The sequence below is a fragment of the Hoplias malabaricus genome, chromosome 1 (genome assembly GCF_029633855.1).
Source record: "Hoplias malabaricus isolate fHopMal1 chromosome 1, fHopMal1.hap1, whole genome shotgun sequence".
NCBI lineage: Eukaryota > Metazoa > Chordata > Actinopteri > Characiformes > Erythrinidae > Hoplias > Hoplias malabaricus.
The window spans coordinates 67,548,880-67,576,348 of record NC_089800.1 but is presented as its reverse complement, the minus strand read 5'-3'; the positions used below and the strand labels follow the sequence as shown (position 1 = coordinate 67,576,348).

Genomic DNA, 27,469 nt, shown 5'->3' with positions numbered 1-27,469 from the left:
TATGATTACTCATATTTTTTTAATTTTTATCCCAATGTTCACTCCAATTATTAACCATCACCTGTTCCATTCTGATAGTTAGGACTTTCCCAATCACAAGCAGTGCGACCAAGCCAGGAGGGTAAAACCAAGCTCATGCTTCCTCCAAGATATATGAAGCCATCCACTACTTATTTTCAAGTGGCTAACACAACACTGCTGGACAGCTCAAAGCATTGGAGAAGAACACACACTGTCCAGATCTGTCATCTCAGCTGATAGGTACCTGCATTGGCCAGCACTGTGCTTCTGTGATGTGGGAAGGAGGCATCCTGCAAAATGTGGATCTCCTGATATTTCTTTATTTTAAAGGATTTAAAACGGTGTCACAGCAGGTAGTGTCGCAGTCACACAGCTCCAGGGTCCTGGGGTTGTGGGTTCAAGTCACACTTCCGGTAATTTTCTTTGAGGAGTTTGGTGTGTTTCTGGTTTCCTCCCACAGTCCAAAAACACACGTTGGGAGGTGGATCGGCGACTCAAAAAGTGTCCGTAGGTGTGAGTGTGTGTGTCACCCTGTGAAGGACTGGTGCCCCATCCAGGGTGTTTTCCATCCTTGTGCCCAGTGATTCAACGAATAAATGAATTTATTCAGCTTCAAAATCATTGTGATGCTTCACTGACATGACACTCAGCAATGCATAAACTGCACTCTGTAAGTTTAGGAGGAGGGTAGGAAACCATCTGCTCCCACCCCTCCTCATGGATTTCAGTACACTGCTGTAAAAATAAATGAAACTGGGGGTGGGGGGAGGGGGCACAGGACTCAAATACCCAGATCTTACCTAGTGTTCCTTTAAATACCATGATCAACAAAACATGTACAAGCACAGCACATGTTAAGGAAAATATCTGTTTATTAATAATATTATTATTTGTCTTTGGCACAAGACTAAAGGCACTTGACAGCAACATTTCTCCATTTGTTAATGAACAGGGTCAGCAGAAACTGATAGCAATTTTTGAAAACTATAAAAATAGCACCTCTCAAATTCTCTCAAGTCTTTTTCTGAGGTCTGTATAATATCAAAGTTTCAGAAGATCAAGTAAACAATTTATTTTACTTAAAACTACCTTAAACTCTGCTACATGGTCATGGGTTAAAGGAAGTGGTGCCAAACACGCTCATGTGGTTAACCATAAATGGAAGTTACTAGACACCAATTAGCTTGGATTTGCTTTTGCTTACAAGCCTCAGAATGGCTATTATGTTTTAATTCAGCCAGACCAACAGTTGAGACTTCTGCATTCCTTTAAAATACGTACATTCATATTGTGACCAGCAGAGGGGGCCATGTGGCAACAGTGATAGTGGTCTGCAGTAAAAGAGCCCCTGGCTGCAACCAGAGATCCTTACTTTTTTTTTTCTGACCGTTACTCCTCTGCAACTTGGAAACAGCTTTTGTGACACTATCTAGCCAGGTGTTCAAGTACTGGAGGGGTCTAGAGAAGCTGAGTCAGTTGAAGGATACATCAGTGTACACTACCTAGGAAAATGTTACAGATTTCATAGTGACATCACTGTGTTCTCACCTGGAGAGTACGGACAATACAGAGGACTCCTACCCTGATTTAAAAATTAGGTTTTGTATTTATTTCCTACTTCATTTAAAATTTGTTTAAGGCCACACACAAATGTTGAAGTGAATGGTATGATACGTTTTGATGATGGTCGTCCTGTTTCCTTCCCATTTCAGCTTTTTTCTCCATCCTTCTGCTTGTACACTTTCCTTGACTCCTCCACTCTTCCAGGGTAGGAGAGGAGCCATGGGAACCGAGCAGTAGCAAAGCTTCCTGGAAGCAGCCCCATCCTCTGTGTCCAAACTTAAGGTCATTTTTGCTTTTGAAACTGTTACTGAAACACCTACTTTTATGCTCTGTGCACAAGTTTCTCTTTAAAGAATATGTGTCCTTTACTACTTCTGAGCAATAGTCCAAAAAGGCAGTGGGTTCATGGGCTGCAAGACACTGACAGAAAGCAGAAAATTACAGACTTAGTGGCCAATATGAGAAGTTTGGATCCATCCAAACAGAGTGGAACATGTCTGGCAAACCCAAAGGGGGTCCAACAGTGGTCCAGAGCAAACAAGGTAAATCAGGAACAGTCTGTAGAGGCCAGAGGAGGTGTCACATTTCAAAATGGCGGTATATGCTCTCCACGTATCCCAGAACTCTTTGCCAGTCTGGCCCTTCTGCTTTCAGCATCTCTTCCACTGTCTTATAGGACACACAATATTCATACTGTCAACAAAAAAGCTAATCATATTAAAAGAAGAGTAAGTGCCAGCATCCAGAGACAAGCTGCACATTTCTTAGCAGTGTGAAGAACAGATCAAGCCTTGTTTATCCTATTTTTCTTGTGTCTTTGTTTTTTTCTGTGAGCAATTTTTAATTATAAATAACACAATTAAAAAAATGTTTATAACTATTGTGGGTTTGCATTTAAATAAAGTGCAATATAATCTACCAGTCAAATGTTTAGACATTGGCTCATTAAAAGTGTAACTAATTTAGACTGATCATATATAACAGCATATCGAAGTTTAGACACCGGTGTTCAGCAGGAACAATAACGTAGTGAAAACAGAAAGATCAAAGAAGAATAATCCTACTAATAATATTTGTGGTGTTCAGAGTGTGATGAATATTGTGATGAAAGGTTTACAGGTTTTATAAGAACTTACCAGTGAGGCAGGGATTCCAATGCTCTCTCCAGTCTGAAACGCCATTAAGAGGTTTTCTTTCTGAACACAAGACCAGCATAATCGTTATCAACCAACTATTTGTTATGTAGTTATTCAGCATGTGTGTGTGTGTGTGTGTGTGTGTGTGTGTATACATGTCTGTTACCTTGTTCTCTGGGCTGAGTGATTTGTATGGTATGTGCGAGGGTAGGTATGTATGGTAAACTGCACAGAAGGCCAGACCATCGATCCAACTGCTGCTGAAATTTGTGATCTCAATGTTCTGAGAGGTAGAAGAAAAGGTTAAGAGAGAGAGAGAGAGAGAGAGAGAGAGAGAGAGAGAGAGAGGTAACCAAACAAACATTTAGGTTGATATTACCTAGCAGTTGAACTAAACTGACTTAAATTAAACTGAACAGAGGTCTCTCATCATAAAATGTTCACAAAGTGTAGTGTGCAGCTTTTTTAGTTTTCAAATAAATATATTTTTTAAAATATTTATTTGATAATTAGGTTTTTAAAAACTAGTGTTGCACCGATACCGTAGATGTGTTTGAAATGGCCCACTACTCACTATTCCCTACATGTAGTACACAGGGCACTTTTGGGGACACATCCCATGAAACAGATGCTGACGCACATTTGTGTGGAGAGAAATTAGTCTCAAAATACTTTACAAATGCGTAAATGTTAATCCACAAATAAAACACAAGTCACAAATAATTCACAATTGAATACATCCCAATCTGTGTCTCACGGTCTGCAGTTTGTACAAATACAGTTACGTTCATAAATACGTGAAAATTAATACATTTGTTTAAATTTACATTTCAAATATTTGTAAAGTCGAAGTCTCGAATTTAAAATTTATTTGTAAATTGTTGAATGTGCGTTTGTGGATCGAGTCACTAACGAGTTTTCCTTGACGTGCATTTGTTCATTTCCTCTCGCGGGTTTTTGGATTTTGAGACTTTCCTTTTGCATTTCACCCGCTCCAAATACAAATGCAGCCTGATCCACAAATGTGGCCAGCAGGCGAACAAGCCACAGCTAGCTTCCCGTTGCTGTCAGGGCCGCAGGGAAACACCCCCCCTGTGGGCGGGACTATGACTCCATTGGCTGCCGCAGTAACTATAGACAGCTAACTTTAGATTTTTAATGTGCAGTTAAATAGCAAATGTTGTTAATTCAAGCTTATTATATCTTATTAGTGATACAGAACACTGCTTTAACAAAATAAAATCTCTAAGTATAGCAATATAAAAATCTGAATTTATAGGCCTCTATATAGTAATTAACATTGATAAGGTTGGCATTGGCACTGGCAGATACTTGAACATGAAATATCGATATCGGTATCTGAATGGAAAAAGTGGTATCGGTGCTTCCCTATTAAAAACTATTTTATACCCTGTTTTACTCCCAATCATTCTCCAATTACCTGACCTTCCTCTTTGAGGTCACCGCCAACACTTGGAGGGTGAGGACAAGCATGGGCCTCCTCAGAGACATGAACTGTCAGTTACTGACTCTTTTCACACTGAACTAATGCTCTGTCACTGCATTGTGTCACTGACCACCCCACATGAAGGACTACAGCAACAATTGCCTAGGTCCATCACATCAATTGGCAGTGGCCTGAGCTGGCTGGCAATGTGCCATGTGATCCTACCCACCCAGGGAGAGTGAGGCCAATTGTGCTCTCTTAGGGCTTCTGGCCTCAGATGGCAGAGGCATCATTGGGGATTGAACAAGCAATCTCCCAAATGATAGGACCAGCATTTAGGCCCATAGGCCATAGAGCCTTTTCATAATGTGTTTAATGGTCAGCGGTTTAAATAAATTTGATGGAGCTCTGTACCGTGTATCCAATGGTACGGTTTTGGCACCAGCGCAGTAATGAGTTCCGTTTGGAGCCGCCATGACGGCGCACTAGTTTACTGAAGTCCTCTTGAGGCCTGGTCACATGGAAAAAAAATAGGATAAAATTTAGTTGTGTTAAATATGAATTCAGAAAGTGAAACAGATAATAAGAATAACATTTCATAATGAAACAAAGAAGCTACTAATGTACTCCATATATATAACCATTCAGACTGAACTCTGGAATTGGACAAACTGAAAATCAGCCTCTCAAAAAGAGGGGAATGTCAACACATTCACTTCAACTTGAGCTTGGTCAATTCTGCCGAAGAACTAATATCCAACTGCATGTCTTGAACACCAAATTCACTGCTTTGAACTGCGTTCATCTCTCAAACAGACCATAAGTTGACCTCATATCTTGTATTATATCAGATGTCCATTCTAAAGCAGAACACCAGAACTAAAGATGTCCCACAGGACCTACAGCTGCCCAGAGGCAGGAGTGATAAAGGAAAGAAATTGGCAGTTTGCTGGAATGAGTTTGTGCTTGTGAAAGCGTGGGATGCACAGTGAGACAAAAAATGACAGAGAGAGAACGATAGAGTGATTGAATGGTACAGAAACAGAAAGTGAAAAGAAAAGGAAAACAATTTATACTCACTTTGTCCTGCTGGCCTTGTTTGTAGGGAGATCTATAAGAGGAGAACTTGACAAATGGGATAAATTCTCATCCTTTTTATCTTTAAAACACATACACACACAAAACAAATCATAGAAATTAATGTGATATCATATAGAATGGACATTTTAAAAAACAACCGTCAAACTAAGCAAAGCTAATCCCTCATACCTTTAAAAGAATTGATCAAGTTGTCTTGCTGGTCCAGAGTCAGTCTCTCTCTGGCAGGGTTGTTATTCTACAATTCAAAACCATGTAAGATGTACTTTACACATATTCAGTTCACATGCATAATTATGCTGAGGGCCATTTATGAACATTTAAAAGCTCTGTGCAACTACTCACTTCACCTCATTCATATTCAGTTTTATACAAGACTGCAATACTTTTTAAGGAAAATAAAACTATTTGTAAAATATACTGGGGAAATAACCCCTTTTGTTTCAACTGAAGTCAATCCAATATAAAAAAAAGTTTTGTACGTTCATTTTTGTATTGTGTTCACTGCCACGGATGGATCAAATGCAGAAGACACATTTCGTTGTACTTTGTATAGTGATCAATAAATGCACGTTTGTAAGATCAGGAAATTACACATAAGCTTAAACACAAATATAAAATCATTATTTTTTAATATATATTTGCCCAACCTTGCATTTAATGCCAAATCCATATTTTCCATTCTACTTCTAGTTACACAATTCGTTCATTCATTCATTATCTGTAACTGCTTTTCCAGTTCAGGGTCACGGTGGGTCCAGAGCCTACCTGGAATCATTGGGCGCAAGGCAGGAATACACCCTGGAGGGGGTGCCAGTCTTTCACAGGGCAACACAGACACACACACACATTCACTCACACACTCGGACAATTTTGAGTCGCCAATCCACCTACCAACGTGTGTTTTTGGACTGTGGGAGGAAACCGGAGCACCCAGAGGAAACCCACGCAGACACGGGGAGAACACACCAACTCCTCACAGACAGTCACCCGGAGTGGGAATCGAACCCACAACCTCCAGATCCCTGGAGCTGTGTGACTGCGAAGGTTAAAGTCGCAGTATAGTGTAGGAGCAGACAGGTTACTCTTCATTTATAAACCTAGTATCTGAGGGGCTTATATGAGACTGATTATGTAGAATTAAAAATGAAACTCAAACATTCTTACCTTATTCACAGATCTTGTGGTCAGTGCTATAGACATTTGGGAAATACCATTTACAGTGCTGGAGGGGGGGTCTGAAGGAAGTCTGGATAGGCTTCTGTAAATGGAATGTACCATGAAATTAGAGGTGGGTGGTTGTTTCCACAGGCCTGATGTACCAGTTAACATTTGCCCTTCAAGAGCATGGTACCAAGACAATGAAGCTTTTAGATTCACTAAACAGTATTCTCCATGCTCCCAGAAATGTGGGAGTTAATTCAATTCCACAAAGATTACATCATGAATGTGCAATGATTGACTTCTGGTCACACTTGACTGAAGTGCTTTGGGATTCACTGTGGATTAAACAGTCCGTATGAAAACTTTTGTTTCTTTCTGTTCTATGAAACAGATGAAAAACACACCACTACATAAAGTTCACATACAGAAGCTGGAAAAACAGATAGTATCATCACATTATGCTAGTGCCACCATAAGCATATTTACATATGAACACATTCAACCTACAACAGTTCAGCTCCACACATTCTCATTTTCACACTGTTATTACAGACAATCTGTCAGTAATTAGGAGAAATGGGCAAATATAGGAAAAATAATAAATGATGTACTGTTCATAGCTGTCAGGAAGCAATGGATTCTAACAGCTTTCAAACAGATCTGCAAAGAGAGGCTTGAGTTTATATTTGCCCATGTCCCTTGGGATTAATAAACTTAACACTTTGTTCAAAACTTCAGCTTAGACTGCTTTTGAACAGGGCAGCCAATTAAGACAAATGTCATTTACATACATTAGTCTTAAAGGTACAGTACCAGAAACAATCTTGTCATGTTATGTTCATAAACTACAAAAATATTACAAATGGGATAGACAAGAGAAATAGAGAATGCTAGCCCTTTAACTTTGAGTTGCATTGAAATAAATGAAAGTACAGTGCTCTAGGATCTTCTAGTACGTACCTTGACCTTTCTGTAGAATCTTTCTGTTTCTCTGCTTTCTCCGTCTCTCCTCTCCCCCTTTCTTCCTTCCATCTCTCTCCTGCTCCCACACTCTTCACACAGCATTCCACTGGTCCCTTGCCTCCGAGCTGTGGGGGCACACCTTGCTGACCTGGAGTGTCTTTCCCTGTGCCCAGTCTTTGTCTGTTCTGCTGAAGCTCTGCCTTTAGATGCTCTACTTGACCTTCAACCTCCCTCCGTCCCTGTTGGGCTTCAGCTATTTGCCTCTCCCAGTCTAACTGGGCCTCCCTGAGCACACTTACTTCCTCCTCAGCCTCCATCCTCAGTCTGTCTGCCACAACCAGCGCCACTTGCAGGTCAGACTGGAACTGCAGCCATTCACTACGCTCTGCCTAAAAAATACAAAAACAAAGAATAAGATTAGAAAAATATTTATTTTATACAAGAAAGTTACAGAAATACCCTTGGTGATAACTATAAGTCTATGACCTGAATTTGTATGACGTTAATCTCCTCTAAGTCCTGCTTTAGTAAATCTAAGTGCTACAACCCACGGAAAACAGCTACAAATCATCATTCTCCCTATGCCAAACTTTCAGTTGGTACTAGCATTAAGCTATCACTCTCCTGGCATCTGCTAAAGCAATAAACTACACAATAGCATTTATAATTGACTGGAAAGCTTGCTATAGTCCATATAGTGTTGCTAGGGTTCAAAGACTGCACTGCTGCTTGGCTTGGTTTTATGCTCTATTTCTGCAATAGATATTTAGATGGAGTATCTCAATATTTTGGGTGGAAGCTTACTTTCAACCTAGCACTGACAGTGATCATTTTCAGTCCAAGTGTTGACCGTGGCCCCACACCCAAACTGTATCTGGACAACAGCTGATCCTCTGGTCAGAACATGACTAATGATACATGTATTTAGAGAGGGCCTGATAAATTGATTAGCAACAGATGGACTACAGCTTGTCCACTTTTGTAGAGCTATGAAGAGAAAATCTAAGCACAAAGTAAACGTTGGTTTTCATATCCAAAAATGGGATGTTTGTAATCCTTAGTTTCAGGAAAGAAAGGAACGGTACAAGGTTCTCATATCCTGCTCTAGCTCCAGTGGGACACCTCATTAATCATCAACATGTGAGTAATACTTATTGCTGGTGAGGTAACCCAGAAGAATCGTTATGACAGAAAGAGTCATAACAGGGTTCATATGGTCACATGGTAAAACTGTCAACATCGTACTCTACATGTATCTATTGTAGTGAACAAATAATTAAACTCGATTTATCCCAGAGAAGCCATTTACTTTAACAAATGGACACCTATAAGTCCTGATACCATTTTATACTTTAAATCTACACTGATAGCTATACCATTACTACCACCTCCCTGTTTCTACACTCACTGACTATTGTCTCAGCTCCACTGTCCATACAGGAGCACTCTGTAGGTCTACAATTACAGACTGCATTACAACTGCTGCTCCAGTGGTCTCTGAATGCTGCCCATAAGATGATGTTAGCTGAATATTTTTTGGTTGGTTGTGTCTGATCCACTCGTACCAGTAGAACACACACTAAAAAACACATCCAAAAATACTGTTTTTAAGGGTCTTTGCAAATATATTTCATTAAAAGTGACATTTTTGTGAGCTGTGGCTATGAGTATGGCATCCACTAAAGTGAACCCATTGTCAACCCCAAGCAGTGATTTTAAGAAACAGGTTAATACTCTTGAATACAAATTCGCCACGTCATCTCCAAATTGTTTTCGTGTGGAGCTAATGTCCTAGTCTTGACAAGTCAAAAGGTGTGAAATGACGTCTTGTGTTTATTTCCTTACACACGATGGGAAAAAGGCAACAAATCTCACTTCGCTGCATCTCTGTGACTGTTTTGATTTGCTAGTAGAGACACACCCCTTTTTTCCGAAAACGGGTTTGCTGCTTGTGCAGCTGTGGCTTTTTCGGCAAGCCATATTAACACCTTGAAATTGAATCTAGATGAGCAGAACCTGGGCCTGTGGGGAGTGCTGGGGGTCTGTATAACCTGCAGGTCCAGACAGGCCTTGAAACAGAAGAAAAGCAGTGTCTCACATCTACCATCTGCACACAAAACCATTCTTCCTGAAATCACATAATCCAGCGAGCACTTACACCGGTCTATTACTAAATATGGCACTGGGGACACACTCCACAGACTCATGCACTCTCCCACACAGCAGGAATGTGTGTTTACCCTCTGCTTGCTCCCCAAGCGTGTTCATGCAATAAGTGAGTTGCTCAATACTTATAGGAATCAGACAGGATCTGAGTCAAAGCTGAACACATACAACTCTAAACAAACACTCATTCATAAAAACCCCTAATGTAATAGATAGTGATAATAGAAGAGATCCCAGTTCCACATAATAAAGGATTGAGGGTGATTCATGTGTGTCATACTGAAAAAGAATCAGTAAATAAGTCACAGTCGTTTAAGTTAAACTGAGAGCTTTGGTTCAGCTTTCTCTTCAACACTATGGTCCAGTAAAATTTACACTACTGCAGCAGTACACCTCCTCCAGGGTGTGATCCTGCCTTGCGCCCAGTGATTCAGGGTAGGCACCGGACCCATGGTGACCCTGAACTGGTCAAGCAGTTACAGACAATGAATACATAGTTAGATTTGAAAGGGGGAAACAAACTCTTCTAAAAGCGTAGAGACTGCTAAGGGGAAGGAGAGCCCGAGGAGGGTGAGTGATAATAATGGACAGATCAAGGGACAAAAAGAGAGGGGAAGGAAACAGAGACTATCAGAGCCACACAGCCTCCTCAACTGACCCACAGCCTTCACACTACATCTGCAGCTGATTACTGTTCACTCACTCACACACACATACACACACACAAGAGTTCACAATCTATTACATACTTAATATAATGTATAATTTGTGCATGCAAGTGCTACCTGCAACAGCTGACTTTATTACATTTTTAAACCTCAGCTCAATGAAGAACCTAAGGAGTATATACACTGTCACTGTCTCATTGTGCTAGTGAGTTAATGTGTATTTAGTGTGTGTTAGTGTGTTTGCTGTTGGGTCTTGATTGATCCCTCAGAGATCAATAATGTGATCTGTTTATCTATCTATACTGTCACTGACAGTGCAAAGACCTCCAATGTTGTTGTTTTTGTACTTTTATTACTACACCAGCTGGAAATGTCGCTTGCCATTTACGTTGCTTTAATTTTTCAGGACAAAATGCATACACTTATGTTAGATGTGGACCTCACAGCCATGTGTGTGTGAATGAGTGAGAGAGAGATGATTACTTAGAGGAGAGTTCACTGACACTCTGGGAAATCTCAGGAAACACCGCACCCAAACTTACAGATAAACTCCACACACACACACACACACACACACACACACACACACACACACACACACACACTTCAAAAACAGAAATTTAAGTGTGTATTCAGGGGGACGTCTGCTGGAGATTTTATTCCTTTCCACACCCTTGCTTTTTTCTCTCTTTCTCCTTTATCCTTCTTTTTATCTTTGTCTCTCTTCCTGTTTTCCTCTATCCCCTTCTTACTCTTTCTCTAATTTGTTTCTTTCACTCTTTTTCTCCAGCTTTCTCTCATACCTATCAACACCCCCTTTCTCTCTCTCCCTCTGCTTCTTCCGTTCTCTCACTCCATCTCAGATCTAGATAATAAAATAAGTACTGAATGATTTAATATCCAAGCCCTTCACTTCTTTATTAAGCGTAATAAACACTCAGAGAACAGTGTTGCACTGAATTAACTTGATTAAATGTGTACTTAATATAGGAATAAATATAAATAATGTGCAATGTGTGAAAATCTACTGTCAAAACTATGTAAACTAAAAGACAGATGTTTGTAGATGTACATAATTTATACATGTGGAAACTGTATATGCACTTAAATATTATTTGTTCAACATACAGAGATGTACTATATGGAGAAACATACGAAGATAAACACAAATGCAAATAAATACACATGAGCAAAACACACACACATGCAAATTTTAAACAAAAGCCCAGTTCTCTTAGTAAACTTATTCCAGACAGGACCAAAGAAAAGACCTCATTCCTGGAAATCACCACAGTCCATCTGGAACTGATCCTTTGTGTGTGTGTGTGTGTGTGTATGTGTGAGTGAGAAGGTGGGTGGGTGGTCATCCACAGCCACAGAACAGTCTCACACACACTAAGTCCCTGATCCTGTGGTGTACTCAACTTAATACTACTGCTGCGAGATAACACATCCTCTATAGCCCCTCAGACAGGATGTGTGTGTGTGTGTGTGTGTGTGTGTGTGTGCGTGATATACGTTAGAATCTGAGATACAGTTAAACAGAAAACACAATACAAACATGGTTCAAAACGTTCTCTGAATGATTCTAAAATGCAGCTTGTTCATAATAGCCACATGTGTGTTATTTTTCCAAGTGTATTACATTGTGCAGGTAAATAGAACTGTCCACAAAAACATGGGCCAAATATCACAAACCAATCATCACATCTGTACTAGTATCCAGTGCCTTATCAGAACAGTAGAAGCAAATAGGGGATCAGCTGATGTTTAAAAGCCTTTGGACCTTCCTTTACTTGATAGTTATCCTTGTAGCACTAGCGCAAAACCTCAAAGAATTAAACTAAACTAACTAACACCAATCACGTCTTGGCTGATTGACTACATTTGAGGTAAAGGGTGGGAGACTGGGTAAATTTGATCTTTGGCCAAAGTTTTCCTTCAAAATGACTCTACACTTAATGTCTTCCAGACACTGAACTCACAGTGAACGAAACCATACAATTCTCAAGATTCCCGACATTTCTGTACGCTTAAATAATAGCACCTGCATAAAGGCCGTTACTCATATAGCCATTGTCACAGAGGTGTTTCTTTACAATTACAATTGCTTGTTTATTCAATGTAACAGGTTAGAGTAAAACACACAAAGTTTAACGTGGTTGTGTGCAACTCTATGGACTTTTATGAACACACTAATGCCACAAAATTTCTTCCCACCGTTTCCCTTTAAAGTATTTCAGTCAAAGACACACACTCACATGAAAAAAAAAAAGTAGAAGTCCTCCTCTCTCTGTGAGATATAATACGTGTGTAAATGTTGCAGAGTTCTGAGCCGTCCTTCTGAGCTTGTGAACTAAACAACGCTGAACTGAGGCTCTGGCCAACACCCATGGTGTTATGCCAAGCACAGCCCCAGAAACACACACAAACAGAGAGTGTTCCTGTCTTATTTCCTATTATTCAGACCCTGTCCTTTGGTTCCAGCTGGGAACAAATCTTTATGGCTCATGAACCAGTTTAACCAGTGTAAACACGCCGAACAGTTTCTTCTCGTGCGTGTGTTTCAACATCAGGAGTCAGTCAGTCAGTAAGCGAAAATACCTCTTCTAGGCCGGCCTGGTAGGAATCTTTTTTTTTTTTTAAAATATATTCAAAAACATTAGGGTTTAAAGCACTGCATGCTCAGGTAAAATTTGCTGCTAAAGACTCAAGACTACATTCCCATTAACTGAGACTCAATTTGGACTCAATAAATCAAGCCAAAGTCATGTTTTTATTGCCATCCTATTAGCTCCAATGGGTTACAATTAAGGGAGATGAAAATGAGCTCTTTAAGATATCATAAATGCTAAATATTTCAGTTTGGAAAGCATCAGATCTGAGATACAGCCACAGAAGATGTGTGTGTGTGTGCCTGTAATGTAGTGAGTGAGACAGAAAAAGAGAAATAGTGTGTGTGTGTATATTTGAGGGTGTGAGGTCATGGTTCTCTGAAAGTCTAAGAGGCATGCTGGGAAAGGGAACATCCATACACACTCATTCACACATACAAGCAGAGCTTCTTCAGTTCATCCAGAAAGGTTCAGTGGACATGGAAAAAAACCACACACACACACACACACACACACACACAGTCAGTTAGCCGGTAGGTCACTCCATGCTGACTTCCCCCTCAATTCAAACAAAAAAGTTTTGTCCTCTCAACAGCTGAAAAGAATTCTCTTCTCCCCACATATTATGTTCCTCTTTCTCTCTCTCTCTGTCTGTCTTGCTCTCTCTCTCTTTCACTCTGACTCTCACTCCCAATTCCTTTGCCAAACATTCAGTTGCCCAACCCAGCCTACATACCACTGCTATAGTGCCTATAATAAAAAGTTGCTCATTTTAAGCAAGTCAAGAGGGTGGGACACACAGGAGCAGCTGCACATTGAGTCAAACCTCACCATTCCTGAAGCCAAGTGCCGGCTAGAGGGCTATAAAACCTCCCAGCACTGGGCTATGGAGTAATGGATCTGTGATCCCTTGGGATGAGTTAGGGTGTTTTTTTAATTAAATCCATAACTAATCGCCCAACAACAGTACCTGACATCACTAATGTTTATGTGGCTGAATGTCATCAAATACACACAGATGTTCCAACATCTAGTGGGAAGTGTTCTCATAAGAGTAGAAGCTGTAACTGCAAAAAAAAAAAAAAGAGAAAAAAAATCCTCCCCTTAATAGCATGAACTGCTCTTGTATATGATGGCAGAATGTTTGTCTGAAAACAGACCAGAGGTATGAGGCCAGGGGAACAAAGAGTAGGATTTCCAGAACATTTCAGTTAGGGAATTCATAGGGATCTGGGAATAGGGAGTAATATCTTAGGTGTTTCATTAATCAAATAAAAAGCTCTGGGAACATAAGCGCCTGGGAACCTTCCCGGTTACATTTTAGCTACATTAGCCTCGTAGCTCCAGTGTGAAACTAAAGAAACATGTCTCAGCAGATTGACTACATCTGGGTTAAAGGGGGGAAATGTGTAGAGTTCAGAGAACTGTCACTTTAAACCCTGCATAGATTCCTGTGCATGAGCCAGCCATACAGGACCTGAAGAAAACCATGCACACAGACCAGGGTGATACTTCCTACCATTCTCTCCAAATCTACCCCAGATTCACTCCAGAGAGAGAGAGAGAGAGAGAGAGAGAGAAAGAGAGAGATATGGAAAACAACTGGAATTTTTACTGAACCTCTGAGGACTGAAAATGCTGTCTTTATCTCCATCTCTAATTTCTTCTCTCCACTCTCTTTTTTTGTGTAACTCTCATCCTTCTCTCTTCTTCTGTCTCTATCCACCCCCTCCTTCCTGAGATTTCTCACTAGCCAATTATTCTTCTTGTCTTGCTGTTTTGTCTCTCTTTATCTCCATTTCTCTACCTCCTTTTCTCCAACTTTACATCTCTATTTCTCTCCCCCTTCCTGTCTCCTTTTTCTAGTCATCTAAACACTACTCTTTGATCTGACTGTTTGAAGCCAGCCAGCTTCCAATCATGATAGCCTCCCCTTTTCTTTCTCTCTCTCTCTCATACACGCAATCAGTCGCACACCACTCACACACTGGGATCCTGAACACTAAACAATGAGCCGCTAATTATTTTGGACCGCGAATCCCACAAGTCCTTGCAGGAGATGACTCCCCCACTCTGACCTCTAAACTCTGATTCTTGCTGCAGTTTCCTCTACCACCAGAGCAGAACTCAAACTTTTCCGCAGGAGAAGATTGCTATACTTAGACGTCCTTATCTTTCCTGATCACTCTGCCCATCCTGTAAGCAAGTGTCCACTTGAGTTCAGCCAGTGGAGGAAAACAGTGTCCTGTATGGAGTAATGTGGGTGAAGACACTACAATTATTTCAGAGCATAGGCAAAGGTTGAAGCAGAACTAGAATTGCTGGGTTCCAGATTGGCAGAGATAGTACTCTCCTTCAAGTATGTGGAGCTCTACTGATATTTTGCTGGTAACAGTCTGAAAAGAAGGAACCGGCTGGACTGACGCCTTCTAGAAAAACATACCTTGACTCTCCCAGCTTGGTAGTACTGTGTGATTGGGAGACCCTTAGCTAACAACTGGAACTAGCAGTGACTAAATCTGGGGTTGAAATAACTCACCTCTATCTTTTCTTTAAGACTCTTCAACTCCTCCTTCATCTGCTCTCGCTCCGTCAGGAAACCCTTCAGCAGATCTAATGCAACACACATACCCATACGTGATCATGCACACACACACACAAATGTGATGAAAAGAGAGCCCTACCTCTCTAAATTACCTGCTGTTATTTAAAAGAGCCTATGATCTAGAACACTATTTATCAGTAGGCTGGGACACTATGAGTGTTTGTACGTGCTTGTGTGTATGTGAGGGTGTGTTTTATATTTACCTGTGAGTGTGTGCGTTCTCTCATCTAAAGAGCTGATGCCCAACGCGAGCACACACTCCTGCAGGATCCCCTGCTCTATCACTCCATCATACACACTGGAGCTTGTTGACAGGGCTGCAGTGGGTGGAACTACAGTGGTTGTGGGTGAAGTGGGTGGGGCTACAGTGGTTGGGGATGAAGTGGGTGGGGCTACAGTTGGTGGGGTTGCAGTGGGTGGAGCAGGAGAGGGTGGAGCTACAGTGTCCCTTGCACTGCTATCTTCTACACTCCTCTGCCTGCGTGGGATTAAAGGAAGACTGTTGGCCTTTCTGGGAGATAGAGGGGCCTTCAAGTGGTCACTTTCTGATGGAGAGCTTCCTGAGCCAATCACAGAGCGGGATGTCCCATGAGATGTGAAGGTGGAATCCGAGTGGGTCGGGCTTTGAGGTAAAATGAACGTGAGGGTTGAGCTGCGAGGAGTCTGGAATGGGTCAGATGGAGAACCTGATGTAGAAAGGACACAAAATGGGAAGAGGACCTGAAGGAAACATTCTTGGAAGAGTAAGGCTGAAAAGAAGGACTTCCAAACATTGGCGCAGATTATCAGTCAAATCAATGCATCTGTCCATTCCCAAAAAATTCTTTTGTAAGCAGAGACCTGATGATACACACCAATAATTGCATACTTGCATACTGATAATAATGTTGATACTACTGTGCATCTCTAGTTATTATTACTCATTAACCTTCTGTAACTGCTTCATCCCGATCAGGGTCGTGGTGGGTTTGGAGCCTACACTGAATCAATAGAGAATGCACACGCATTAACACACACTGAAAGGGGCGCCAACCCATCACACAGAATCACACACACACAGTTATGGGCACTTTTGCACAGCTAATCCATCTATGCATGTGTGTTCTTGGACTGTGGGAGGAAAGCTAAAAACCTAGAAGACACTCACACAGTGCCCTGTGGTGAGGATCAAACTCAGGACCCTGAGACCCTGCAGCTTTGTGGCAGTGACAATACCTGCAGTGTCACTACACTGCCCAGTTATTATAATGATAGGGATGGTTTAGGTGTATTGTGATAGCACTTAGCTACAAAAGGGCATGGAAACACAAAAAGCACAAGAGAGCAATATTAACTAATGTGTGTGTGTGTGTGTCTGTAATCAATCCCCTGCTGTGATGTGTGTGTGTGTGAGATGAGGGAGTTTGCGCTGTGTCAGCAAGGCTGAGAGGGCAGCGTTGTCCTGACCAATCGCATCGCAGCGTGAGGAGAATGCAGAATAAGACTCAATGCCAACTCTCATTTACCTTCTCTCTCTCACTCTCTCTCTCTCTCTACTTCTGCTTGCTTCACTTGTCCTCTCTCTCTTGCTCCTCTACCTAATTCACATTCCCTCGCTCTCTCTTTTCTCCTCTGCTGTCTCCTGGACCTTTACTTTCTGCTCTTCTGAAAAAAGGCTATGAGCTTAATGTAAGAGACGGATATTCACAAATGTTCTTTTTAACCTCTGTATCATTATTAGTCTCTCTTTCTCTCTCTCTCAACCACATTTAGTCTCTTTCTTTCTCATTCTCCTTGCCTTTACTTTCCTATAATTTCTTTTATCTCTCTCTCTCGTTCCACCTCTTTCCTTGCGTCTAGTCACTTCTTTTCTTTCAGTGTAGTCCTCTTTTTCATTCTTTCACTATAATTATCACATTCATTCTGTTTTTCTCTCTTTATTTTTCCCACTGTCAGCCTATTCCTTTTATACTCTATCTTTCTCTCTCTTTAATATAAAATAGTAACGGTTAAATTGCACACTAATATACCGTCTTCAAACTGTTAGGGCAATAATATGAAGGGACACTGTTTTTATTCCCAGAGAGGAAACCCAGCAACACCGACACATAACAATGCAGACACACTGAGTGTGTGTGTGTGAGAGAGAGAGAGAGGGGCGGGTGTTGGTGGGTAGAGGGGTAGGAAGTGTGTGAAAGTGTTTGTTTGAATGAGGGCCTTGATGACCTCATCTCAGGAGGGCAAATTGAGCGCTGTCCGATGGCCCACATTTCTTAGAGTGAGTGTGTTTGTAAAATTAGATTTGCTAAGCGCTGAGAGCCATATTTCTCATCCTCCTCTGAATGAGTTGATCACTGGGTGCTGAATTCCAATTGCAGGTTAAATTAGGGGACATCTACAGACTACAGTGTATCTGTGTGTGTGTGTGTGTGTGTTTGTGTGTGTGTATGTGTGTTTTGGAATATTTTCAGGACACCGCTCAGCCATAACAGTATGACCACCTCCTTGTTTCTACACTCACTGTCCTTTCTCTCAGCTCCACTGACCACACAGGAGCACATTGTAGTTCTACAATTACAGATTGTTGTTGATCTGTTGCTCTGCAAACTTTGTTTATCTCCTTTCCCCCTGTACTTCAATGGTCAAGGCCCCTACAGGACCCCCATAGAGCAGGTATGATTTGGGTGGTGCATCATTCGCTGTGCTGCAGTGATGCTGATGCAGCTGATGAAGTGGTGGTGTTGTTAGTGTGTGCTGTACGAATGGATCAGAGACAGCTGTGCTGCTGGAGTTCTTAAACACCTCAGTGTTAATGCTGGAATGAGAATAGTCCACCAGCCAAAATTATCCAGTTTCCCGTGGCCGCTGATACAAACGACGCAGCAACAGATGAGGTACTCTCTCTGACTTTACATCTACAAGGTGGACCAATGATGTGGGTATGTCTAACAAAGTAGACAGTGAGTGAACACAGTCTCTAAAAACCCTAGCAGCCCTGCTGTGCCTGATCCACTCCTTACCAGCACATCATCATGTTAGCATCACTGCAGCGCTGAGAATGATCCACAACCCAGATCATACCTGCTATTTATTGGTCCTGTGAAGGTCCTGACCACAGAAGCAGAGGGTGAGGTGGGCAAGCAAAGTAGACACAGCAACAGATAGATTACAGTGTGTAATTTGTGAACTACAATGAGCTCCTGTGTAGTCGGTAGAGCTGAGAAAACGGGCCATGAATGTGGAAACCACAAGATATTCATAATATTATGACTAGGGCTGTCAAAGATAACGTGATAGTAACGCATTAACGAGATTGCAATTTTATGTGATTTAAAAAAATAGTGCCATTAACGCAAATTCTATTTGGCCCTGCGAGTCATCCGTAGTTCATCCAGCGAGTCATCCGAGACTTGACCGTGCGAAGTGTCTCTCATTAATTATATTTAGTAGAGGAGTGAGTGAGTGATGGAGAAAGGTCTGTTAAACGGGAAGTTTCATTTCAAAAGTTTGCCAGACGGCTCACTTGACAAAAACAAAGGCTGTTTGCAGTTAGTGTCAGGCTGAGGTTAGCTATCAAGTTTGATGGAGTTTTTGTAGGCACTTTGCATTAAGTGAGATTTCAATATGCTGTAGCACTGTGGCATGACACTACATGTCTATAAAAAACTTTGTGTAATTTATTTTTGTTTGCGCAGTATTGTGAAGTCCTACAGGCTGTGACTGAATACAACTCCAGCACTATTGAAGGGTTATTTAGTTTTTATTTTCTTTTGTTACACATATCTGAACTGAGACACAGTAGTATGTCTAATCCAATTTTGTGTTTTGTAGGTTCAGTATTACTGCCTAGTATCTGAGTGAATAAAATTCGTTTTCTCTTGTCCCAGCAGTTTTTGACATAAGTATATTTAGCATAAAATACCGTTCACTCAGTTTTCTCTTGTCCCAGCAGTTTTTGACATAAGTATATTTAGCATAAAATACCGTTCACTCAGTTTTCTCTTGTCCCAGCAGTTTTTGACATAAGTATATTTAGCATAAAATACCGTTCACCATTTTAATGGTTACATTTCACAAAAAAAATCCTTATTTTCTAGTAATCTAATCCCCTTTCACAGCATTAGTAGCAATAGTCTCGACTCTGAATAATAATAATGTAATAATGTTTGTCATTGTATAACGTACAACAAAATGTTATATAGCAATATAATCCATATGGGACATAGGTGAAATGAAACATAGGTCAATGGTTATGTAGCAATATAATGAATATGGGACAGTTGAATTCACTCACATTATAATATAGGGTTCATTAAAAACAACTACATATATGTGTGGATAGACTGTAATTACCAGGAGATCCATGTCGCTCTTTGACAGAATAGTTCCCCATTCTGCACAACCTCAGATCTTTTCCCTGTGAATGAAAACATTAAGGAAATTAGTTAATTTATTAATTCATTAATTAATTTATTTATTCACATCCTGGACAAACTAACTTAATTACACTCACAGTGTTTCATTCCACAATTCAAAAACACTTGTTGAAAGTTGATCCACCAGAGGACACCCATGATGCACATAGAGAACACACCAAACTCTGTTACACCACTGCACCACCCAATAAAATTAAGCCAATTAAAAACCAAGTGAAAGTTTCAATGCTATGTTCAATATCTCTTGCAGTTGTTGGACCATCACCCAATATCTAGGCAAGAGCGGCCAGAATCTGACCACTTATGGACACGAGAAAGACCCAAACAAGCTGGCAAGCTTTCTACATGGCTTATAATGTTGAGAATACTTTGTTGAACACTGTTAAACAAAGAGTTTTTTTTTCTGGAGGAAATGTTTATAAGCAACAGAGTTGATTTAAACATAATCATATTTAAAATGGACAGTGTTTGACTCAAAAATGTAAGGAAGGTGGATGTTATGACAAAAAGCTAAAACCAGTTGCTACCAAACTGAGGCAGAATGAATTTATTCAGCTTTGACCTTAAACTGAACCCAAAGTACACTAAAGCATAACTCCCATTTTGAGTAATACCACCTGTCACTGCCTTTTACACTTTTTGCCGAAACCTTTGTGGGCACCAGCCCCTCCATTACAGCCTGAAACTAGAGGTTGGAACATTGCTGTGTGGACTTGACTGCATTTAGCCATTAAAATATTGGTGCAGTCAGACAATGATTTGTTCTGGATCACAAATAGCATTTTAGCCCATCTTCAGGTGGATGGAGCTCCATCACTTTAATATGCCAAGGTTTAACTTTACCTTTTTTTTCTTACCAAACTTAGTCAGGAATGTGACCAAACCAAATCTCTACAGTCCCAAACCAATCTTTGTATATTAAAGTGTTACTGAAATGCAGCATGACACATTCAAAATGTCATGTTACACTCTTAAAAATAAAGGTGCTACTAATGGTTCTTTGAGCGATGCCAAAGAAGAACCACTTTTGGTTCCATAAAAAACTTTTTTCGAATACATTTAAATATATTTTAATTAAATGTATGCATAATGTTTCTAATACATTTAAAAGTTAAAGAACTTTAAGACTGAGTGGTTGATTTTTAGTCCTTTAAAAGTTTTTTCACACTTTAACAAACATGATTCTTTGTGGAACCAAAAGTGGTACTTGTATGGCATCGCTCAAAGACTCCTTTGTAGTATCTTTATTTTTAAGATAGTATTCTTTCTCAGTGAAATGAATGTGTGTGTGTGTGTGTGTGTGTGAGAAGAGAGAAAATGTGACACAGAATTTTTCATTCACATGTTTGCATGCATATATAAGACTTTTTTTAAACACAGTCAGAAACCTCCGTTTTTAAACATTCTAGATACGTGTGGACGGGGCCTGAGTTTTCCAGGAGGGAATGCACGTCTCGCTCTAACAATGCGTGAAAGGATGAGGCTATTTACTAGATGACAAGGGGTTAATTACCTCTCCAGTCAATTAATGTGGGCCTGTCTAAATCAGATATCATGAGACAAAACTAGCCCTTTTTATTTTGTACTGATTCTTACCTTTCTCCAGTCACAGTACTGGACCTGTGTTTATATGAGATCGTAAGGACGAGTTAAAACATTCACAACTTGGGCAAAGAAATAAGAACGCAGATCTCATTTGGAGAAAACGAGAACAGAGAAGAAAGTGTACAAAATCAGAATATCTGTATTTCAGACATTTTTACTTTACTGTTCCTGAACATAGCTGTGGCTCATTCTCATTTAAAGAAACAGGTGCTGAAACAGGACCTTCTGAACAGGTCTGTTTGGACAAGGGAGAATGCTGCTGTGGTGTTTGATCCTTACGGTATTTTAACAACCAAAAATAAAAATCATTGTTATTGTCATTATTATTTTTAAAATGCATTTGAAAATTCATCCACACAATTTTTTTCTACTACGTCATTTATCCCCAAAGACTGGATTTAAAGGTGAATGTTTCTGACCTGAAGCTGCGACTATCTCATTTAAATCATGTATCAGCATGTCTGATCCATCAATGAAGCATGTCAGTCTCAGATATCATTGCCACGATAACAAACGCTCTCCTTCACCTGCGTTCACAAACAGACTCGCTGTTTGGCACAAAGAGGAAATGTGGTGCAGGCCGCAGTGAAAGGGATTTGAATGAGCTTCCATGCAAATGCAAAGGCTTGTGGTCATGCTTGGAAAGTGCAATGCTTCTGTATAAAGCAGAGGGACAGACAGAAAAAAAAGAAAGAGAAAGCAAACTGGTCAGTGGTAATTGTGTCCTACAGGGCTATTTGAAATGCAGTACTGGATTTAGTAATCCTGATCTCACAAAAACATGTGTAGAGTCTTTAAAGGGGGACATTCTATATCCCTTTTCCACAAGTGAACGCACAACACTCCATAAGGATCCAACACCACAGCACTGTTCTCCCCCTGTCTAAACAGCCCAGTTCACAAACATTCAGAGACGTTTCAGTGTCTTCTCCTTTACACCATCTTAAGTAATGTCAGATACGTCTCTAGGAGCGTCCTGTTAATGTTCTGATGAATCAGGTTCGCATTATGTGACAAATGTGAAATGTGTAGCTTGTCATTTTGTTCCTCACAAAATTGGATCAATTCACTGAAAATTAAGATGAGATGATATTAATAATTATAAATTGTGTTTATAAAGAATTTCAATAACACAAAGATGCTGTTTACAGTGGGATGAACATGTAAAAGACAACCACAACATAGTACAAAACAAGAAGAGGAGATATAACATGTGTCAGTCTGTTAGCACCTTCAGGAAACAGAGAGGTTGTATGCAACAGAAATCATGTGTTTTAAGGTTGGATTTGAACAGAGATTGAGAGTTTGAGTGTTGAATGTCTGGAGGGAGGGAGTTACAGAAGTCTGGAGAAGGCTCTGTGATGGGTTAATTCTTTTCATTCATTCATTCATTGTCTGTAACCGCTTATCCAGTTCAGGGTCGTGGGGTTAATTATTTTGTCACTTCCAAATAATATATCTTATCTAACATTTAAGACAGAGTTATTCACACTTTTACCTCAGAAGGTCCTCACTGACAGCTTTTGAGACCTTGCCCCCCTCATCTAGAGATACTCCTCTTTTCAGCAGATAATATAAAATCATAAGCAGATAATGCTAAAATGTTCAGGGGACACTAATATAATACTTAGAACATATTTTAACCCTCTAGATTTCTTCAAACATTCAGAAATGAAACCAGACATTAATTGTATTGTTAATCTGTTAAAAAAATAAATTAAAGAATTTACAGATATGTATTTTTCTGCCTTCAGAATCATTAGGCCTTCACAAGGCCAGGAAAGCTCTAATATTGGGTCCAGTTACACTGCTGTAAATAAAACTAAATCTAATATATACCACCCTAAAAGACATGCTGTAACATCGTGAAACATCAGTGTTTATCATTGCCGAGGCCTCACTGAAGAGACTACAAGATGGAGAGTGTGAGAGTAAGGGAGTAAACAAGAGACTGATTAAAAGACCATGTAAACAAGGGTTTTGCTAAATTGTTTCAGACCGCACAAGCACAAGGAAATTATGGCGAAATGAAATTACGGCAGTTAAATTACATTTGGAGAATGTCCCCAGAGGTGTGGTGAGAATGTAATGGAGCACATGCCATTGTGGATATGACTCAAGAAATCAAAGTACCTGTTAGACTAGTCACGTAAATGTTTTTGTTCATATTACGTAGGGCTGAAATGTTGTGGTTAATTAAGGTTAAAGTGAAGTATGTGCACATGTGGACTGATCTACCTGACAGCTGGGCTCCTCTGAAAATGTGGTCTGTAAGGGAGAGTCCAATTACAAAATTTGAATGACGAGTAAACCACCTTAAGTTAGCCACCTTAAATGTTGTTAGGGCCCTTGGCTCAGGAGAGCAGCCCATAACCATCATTCACACAGTTAAATAAAATGTAATTCTTTATAGTTAGATTAGTGAATAATGGCAGTAGTTTATAAGCTTTTTATGATTGGTTGGTAGTTTTTTTTCCTGTAATAGGACTGGACAGTGGTTTGTGCTCATATGTTAGGATTGGCTGATATCCTCTGAGTTTATTATCCTCTGTTCAGGATGTCTGGTAGTTCCTGTTAGAAATGGCTGGTAGTTTATTCATCTGGGTTAAGACGAAAGTTTAAGTTTCTGATAGCTGTTTTTACGCGTGTGTGTTTTATGATTGGCTAGTAGTTTATATGTTAGGATTCACTGGTAGTTCCTGTGGTATGATTTGGGTAGTAGTTTATTTTTCTGTGTTAGGACTGGATGCTAGTTTGTGCTCTTGTGTCTTATGAATGACTAGTAGTTCCTGTGTTAGAATTAGCTGGTATTTTATTCTTCTGTGTTAGCACTGGCGATTGATGGATTAGGGCTGTAGTTTAATATCATGTTCTATGAGTGGTTGGTAATTTGTGGTCCTGTGTTAGGATAGGCTTGTAGTTTAAATCCAACTAAAATCATATTTTCAAATCAATCACACTGGAATAAGATGAAAAATGTGGTCAGCAAGGTTGATGGGAGTCTGATACAACAACAACAACAACAATGATTAAACTCCCCAATGTTTGACACCTTGAATGTTTGACAACCTTGACTTTTTACAGCTCTTGTTTGCAGGGAGATGAGTAAGTTATACTTTAGTAATCATCATTTATAGTCCTGGTTGTTGTGTGAATAATGACAGAAGCAGTAAAAGTAGCTTTAGAAACTGAAGGGTATCTAATGGTACAGTACCACGAGAGAATTCCCTACTTTTGTTTATTGCTATATTCAAAGGCCTTCAAACATTCAGACCTGAATTAACAACTGTCCCCATCATATAAACAGCACTGAAAGCTTTCCTCTTTGAGAGAGAGAGGAGAAAATCAAGCACCAATCTCACTTCAGATCTGAGGAGCTCGTGTCCACCCTTCCAGTGTAAGAAGCCAGCTCAACCCTATGGAACTAAAGGGATGTGAATCCGTCAAGAAGCCCTCACTGACAAAAGGATAGAGAGGGGAGTGAAGGGGAGGGTAGGGGAGGGGGGGGGGCACACTTTAACACCAGTCAGTCTGTGGGAAACAGAAAATGCAACCAACATCTAAAACAGACCGCATTATACAAATACTATAAAAGAAATAGATATTCAACACGTTGGACTATACCTCTCCCCTCGTGATTTTGGCGGGAAAATATCTTTATAAAAAGAACAGCATTAAACCAAAACTAAACACTGAAGTATATAAAAGTGGTAGTTGAATGTCTCAGGACTAAACGAATACACAAACCAGAGAAATGAATGAATAAGTCAGTGTTGGAGAGCCGGAGGTTTACAGACGTCTTTAAGTCAATTCAGAGTCAGAGACCAAGTTTTTCCAGAGAGGAGTATAACATTTAAAGCACCACACGAACTCTGAGGGAATACGAGGAGAAAACACGAGCTGCAGCAAAAACATGAGACAAACCCCAGCCTCCTCTCACCGACACAGCACCAGCAACAGGCGGAAAAGTTCCAAATCAGAAAATACCTATACATTAACGAGCAGACTCAAAGAAAGTGGTGTAAAAAGGGCCACAGACCTTGCTCCAATTCGCTCCGGGGATGTACTCGGATTTATACCGTCTCCATTACTTTCTCGCGGACAGAGCTCGTGCGCATCTCTCACGCTTCGCCGCTGTTGTGGTTCACACCCGCTTTCAGACAATCCCCGCCCACTGCGCAGCGATTGGGCAGAAGTTCATACTCTTGTGCTAGGATTGGCTTGTAGTTTGTGCTCCTGTGTTATAATTGGCTAGTAGCGTGTGCTCACGTTAGGATTAGCTGGTAATTTGTGCTTTTATCTCATAGTTTTGATCAGGTTTTGTAGTTGGTGGGTATGTTTGTAGATTGGGCTTCTGTAATAGGCTTGGCTAGTGGTATGTTCTCCTGTGTTAGAAATGGCCTTTAGTAAGTGATCATGTTTTAGGAATGTCAGGTAGTTTGTGTTTCTGTGCAAGGATTAGCAAGTAGTTTGTGATCCTGTGTTAGGATTGTCTGGGAGTTTGTGTATCAGTATTGTGCCTTTAGCCAGTTCTAGGGCAAGGCCAGGACAGAAGATTTGTTCCTTGTCGGTGGCGCCCTCATCAGGAAGGAGAATAAAGATAAAACTACACAGCCCCTGATTTCAGTCCACTGTGAGGGTCAGTAGGAAACTGAAGGCTTCTTTGACCTGTTTGTACAAGTAATCAGTGGACAAAGTCTGACACACTGAGGACAGGCCATTCTCTTTTTTCATTCTTTCTGTTTGTTGCTGAATGATGCCATAATTGCACCAGGGGAACTTGGGCAGCTTGGCACCAGACACAAACATGCAAGATTACACTGGGTTATACACTTGTCTTGGTATATTCACAAAGGTTCACTGCCCACATTTAAACAAAATAATAAAAAGAAGTGTCAGCTTGTTCTTATAAACATTTTATTGTTCACTTCAGTACAGTCATTAAAGAAAATACAAAAATAATTTAGGCTATTGGGAAGAAATACAAAAATTCCCTGTGTTCAGCCATCAGTCGCTATCTCAATTTGACTTTGGCCTACAATTGACCACAGACCTTCTCCTGACCTAACCTGACCTGATTAGATGTATTTGCGACTACACTTACAGGACAGACGGTTATTCCTCTACATCTCAGGCCTAATCTCTGTAACACCGATCTTTCTATCTTTCACTCACACACACACACACACACACACACACACACACACACACCTGTTGTTGCTCAATTAGGGGGATTACAACAATCCCCAATGTAGCCTTTTGTCTTGCTATTTAATCAACTGGGAACAATTCAGCAGCTTCCAGGTCTAGATTACACTTGTCCAAAGATTTGTATACCAATGTCAGGCAAAGCCTTCAGCATTGGTCTGTGGAACTGCATTCTCTGGAGTAATGACGCTCCATTAAGTTTAGGGTAAAATCTTACTTAAAAAACATTGTGCAAATATCTATATAAATTCTTTTTATACAATTATATAATTCTTACACTGTTTTTAGCATTCTTACAAACTAGCAAAAGTCTTCACAGACAATGAGACATTACATTTTTTTGACAATGTAATTAGCACAGTCATGTTAGCATACTACAAGCTAGCAACAATTTGTCATTGAGGACTTAGCATAAGTGCGATGTTAATTCTGTCATATTAGCATACTAACAAACTAACATTCTCACTGAAACTACTGCTGCCCTCTGAGTGATTCAGCACACTCTGTCTCTTTCAAATTTGCTGCTAACGACAGGGTTGAGGAAGCATTTCTTATCCGTATTGGGTAAATTAGCTTAGAGCTTATATCCGTCATCGGGGCTGTGATAACGCTAACTCTATTACTGACTAAATAAAGACCCAGCAACAGCACTGTGACCTAAAAACCAAACATACAGTTTACATAAGTCTGTTTATATGGTGTCTGTTCAGTCTTGAGTTGGCAGCTTGGTTTTAAATGATTATTTTTAAATAAAAAAAAAATGTTTTAAATGATAACCTATTTCCAAAATCCTCA

General features: G+C 40.2%; 1 protein-coding gene across 1 annotated transcript; it reads right to left on the bottom strand.

The window, feature by feature from the left end:
* Positions 1-893: 893 nt before the first annotated feature.
* On the bottom strand, positions 894-25,641 carry si:ch211-195o20.7 (cytospin-A). Its single transcript, XM_066671529.1, has 12 exons — positions 25,506-25,641; positions 19,779-19,842; positions 15,650-16,132; positions 15,381-15,454; positions 7,390-7,781; positions 6,433-6,526; positions 5,437-5,503; positions 5,248-5,326; positions 4,582-4,678; positions 2,887-3,003; positions 2,721-2,780; positions 894-2,253 (listed from the first exon to the last, which is right to left on the bottom strand). The coding sequence occupies exons 2-12, from the start codon at positions 19,816-19,818 to the stop codon at positions 2,164-2,166; spliced, it is 1,593 nt and encodes a 530-aa protein (XP_066527626.1). The 5' UTR covers positions 19,819-19,842; positions 25,506-25,641; the 3' UTR covers positions 894-2,163.
* Positions 25,642-27,469: the final 1,828 nt, after the last annotated feature.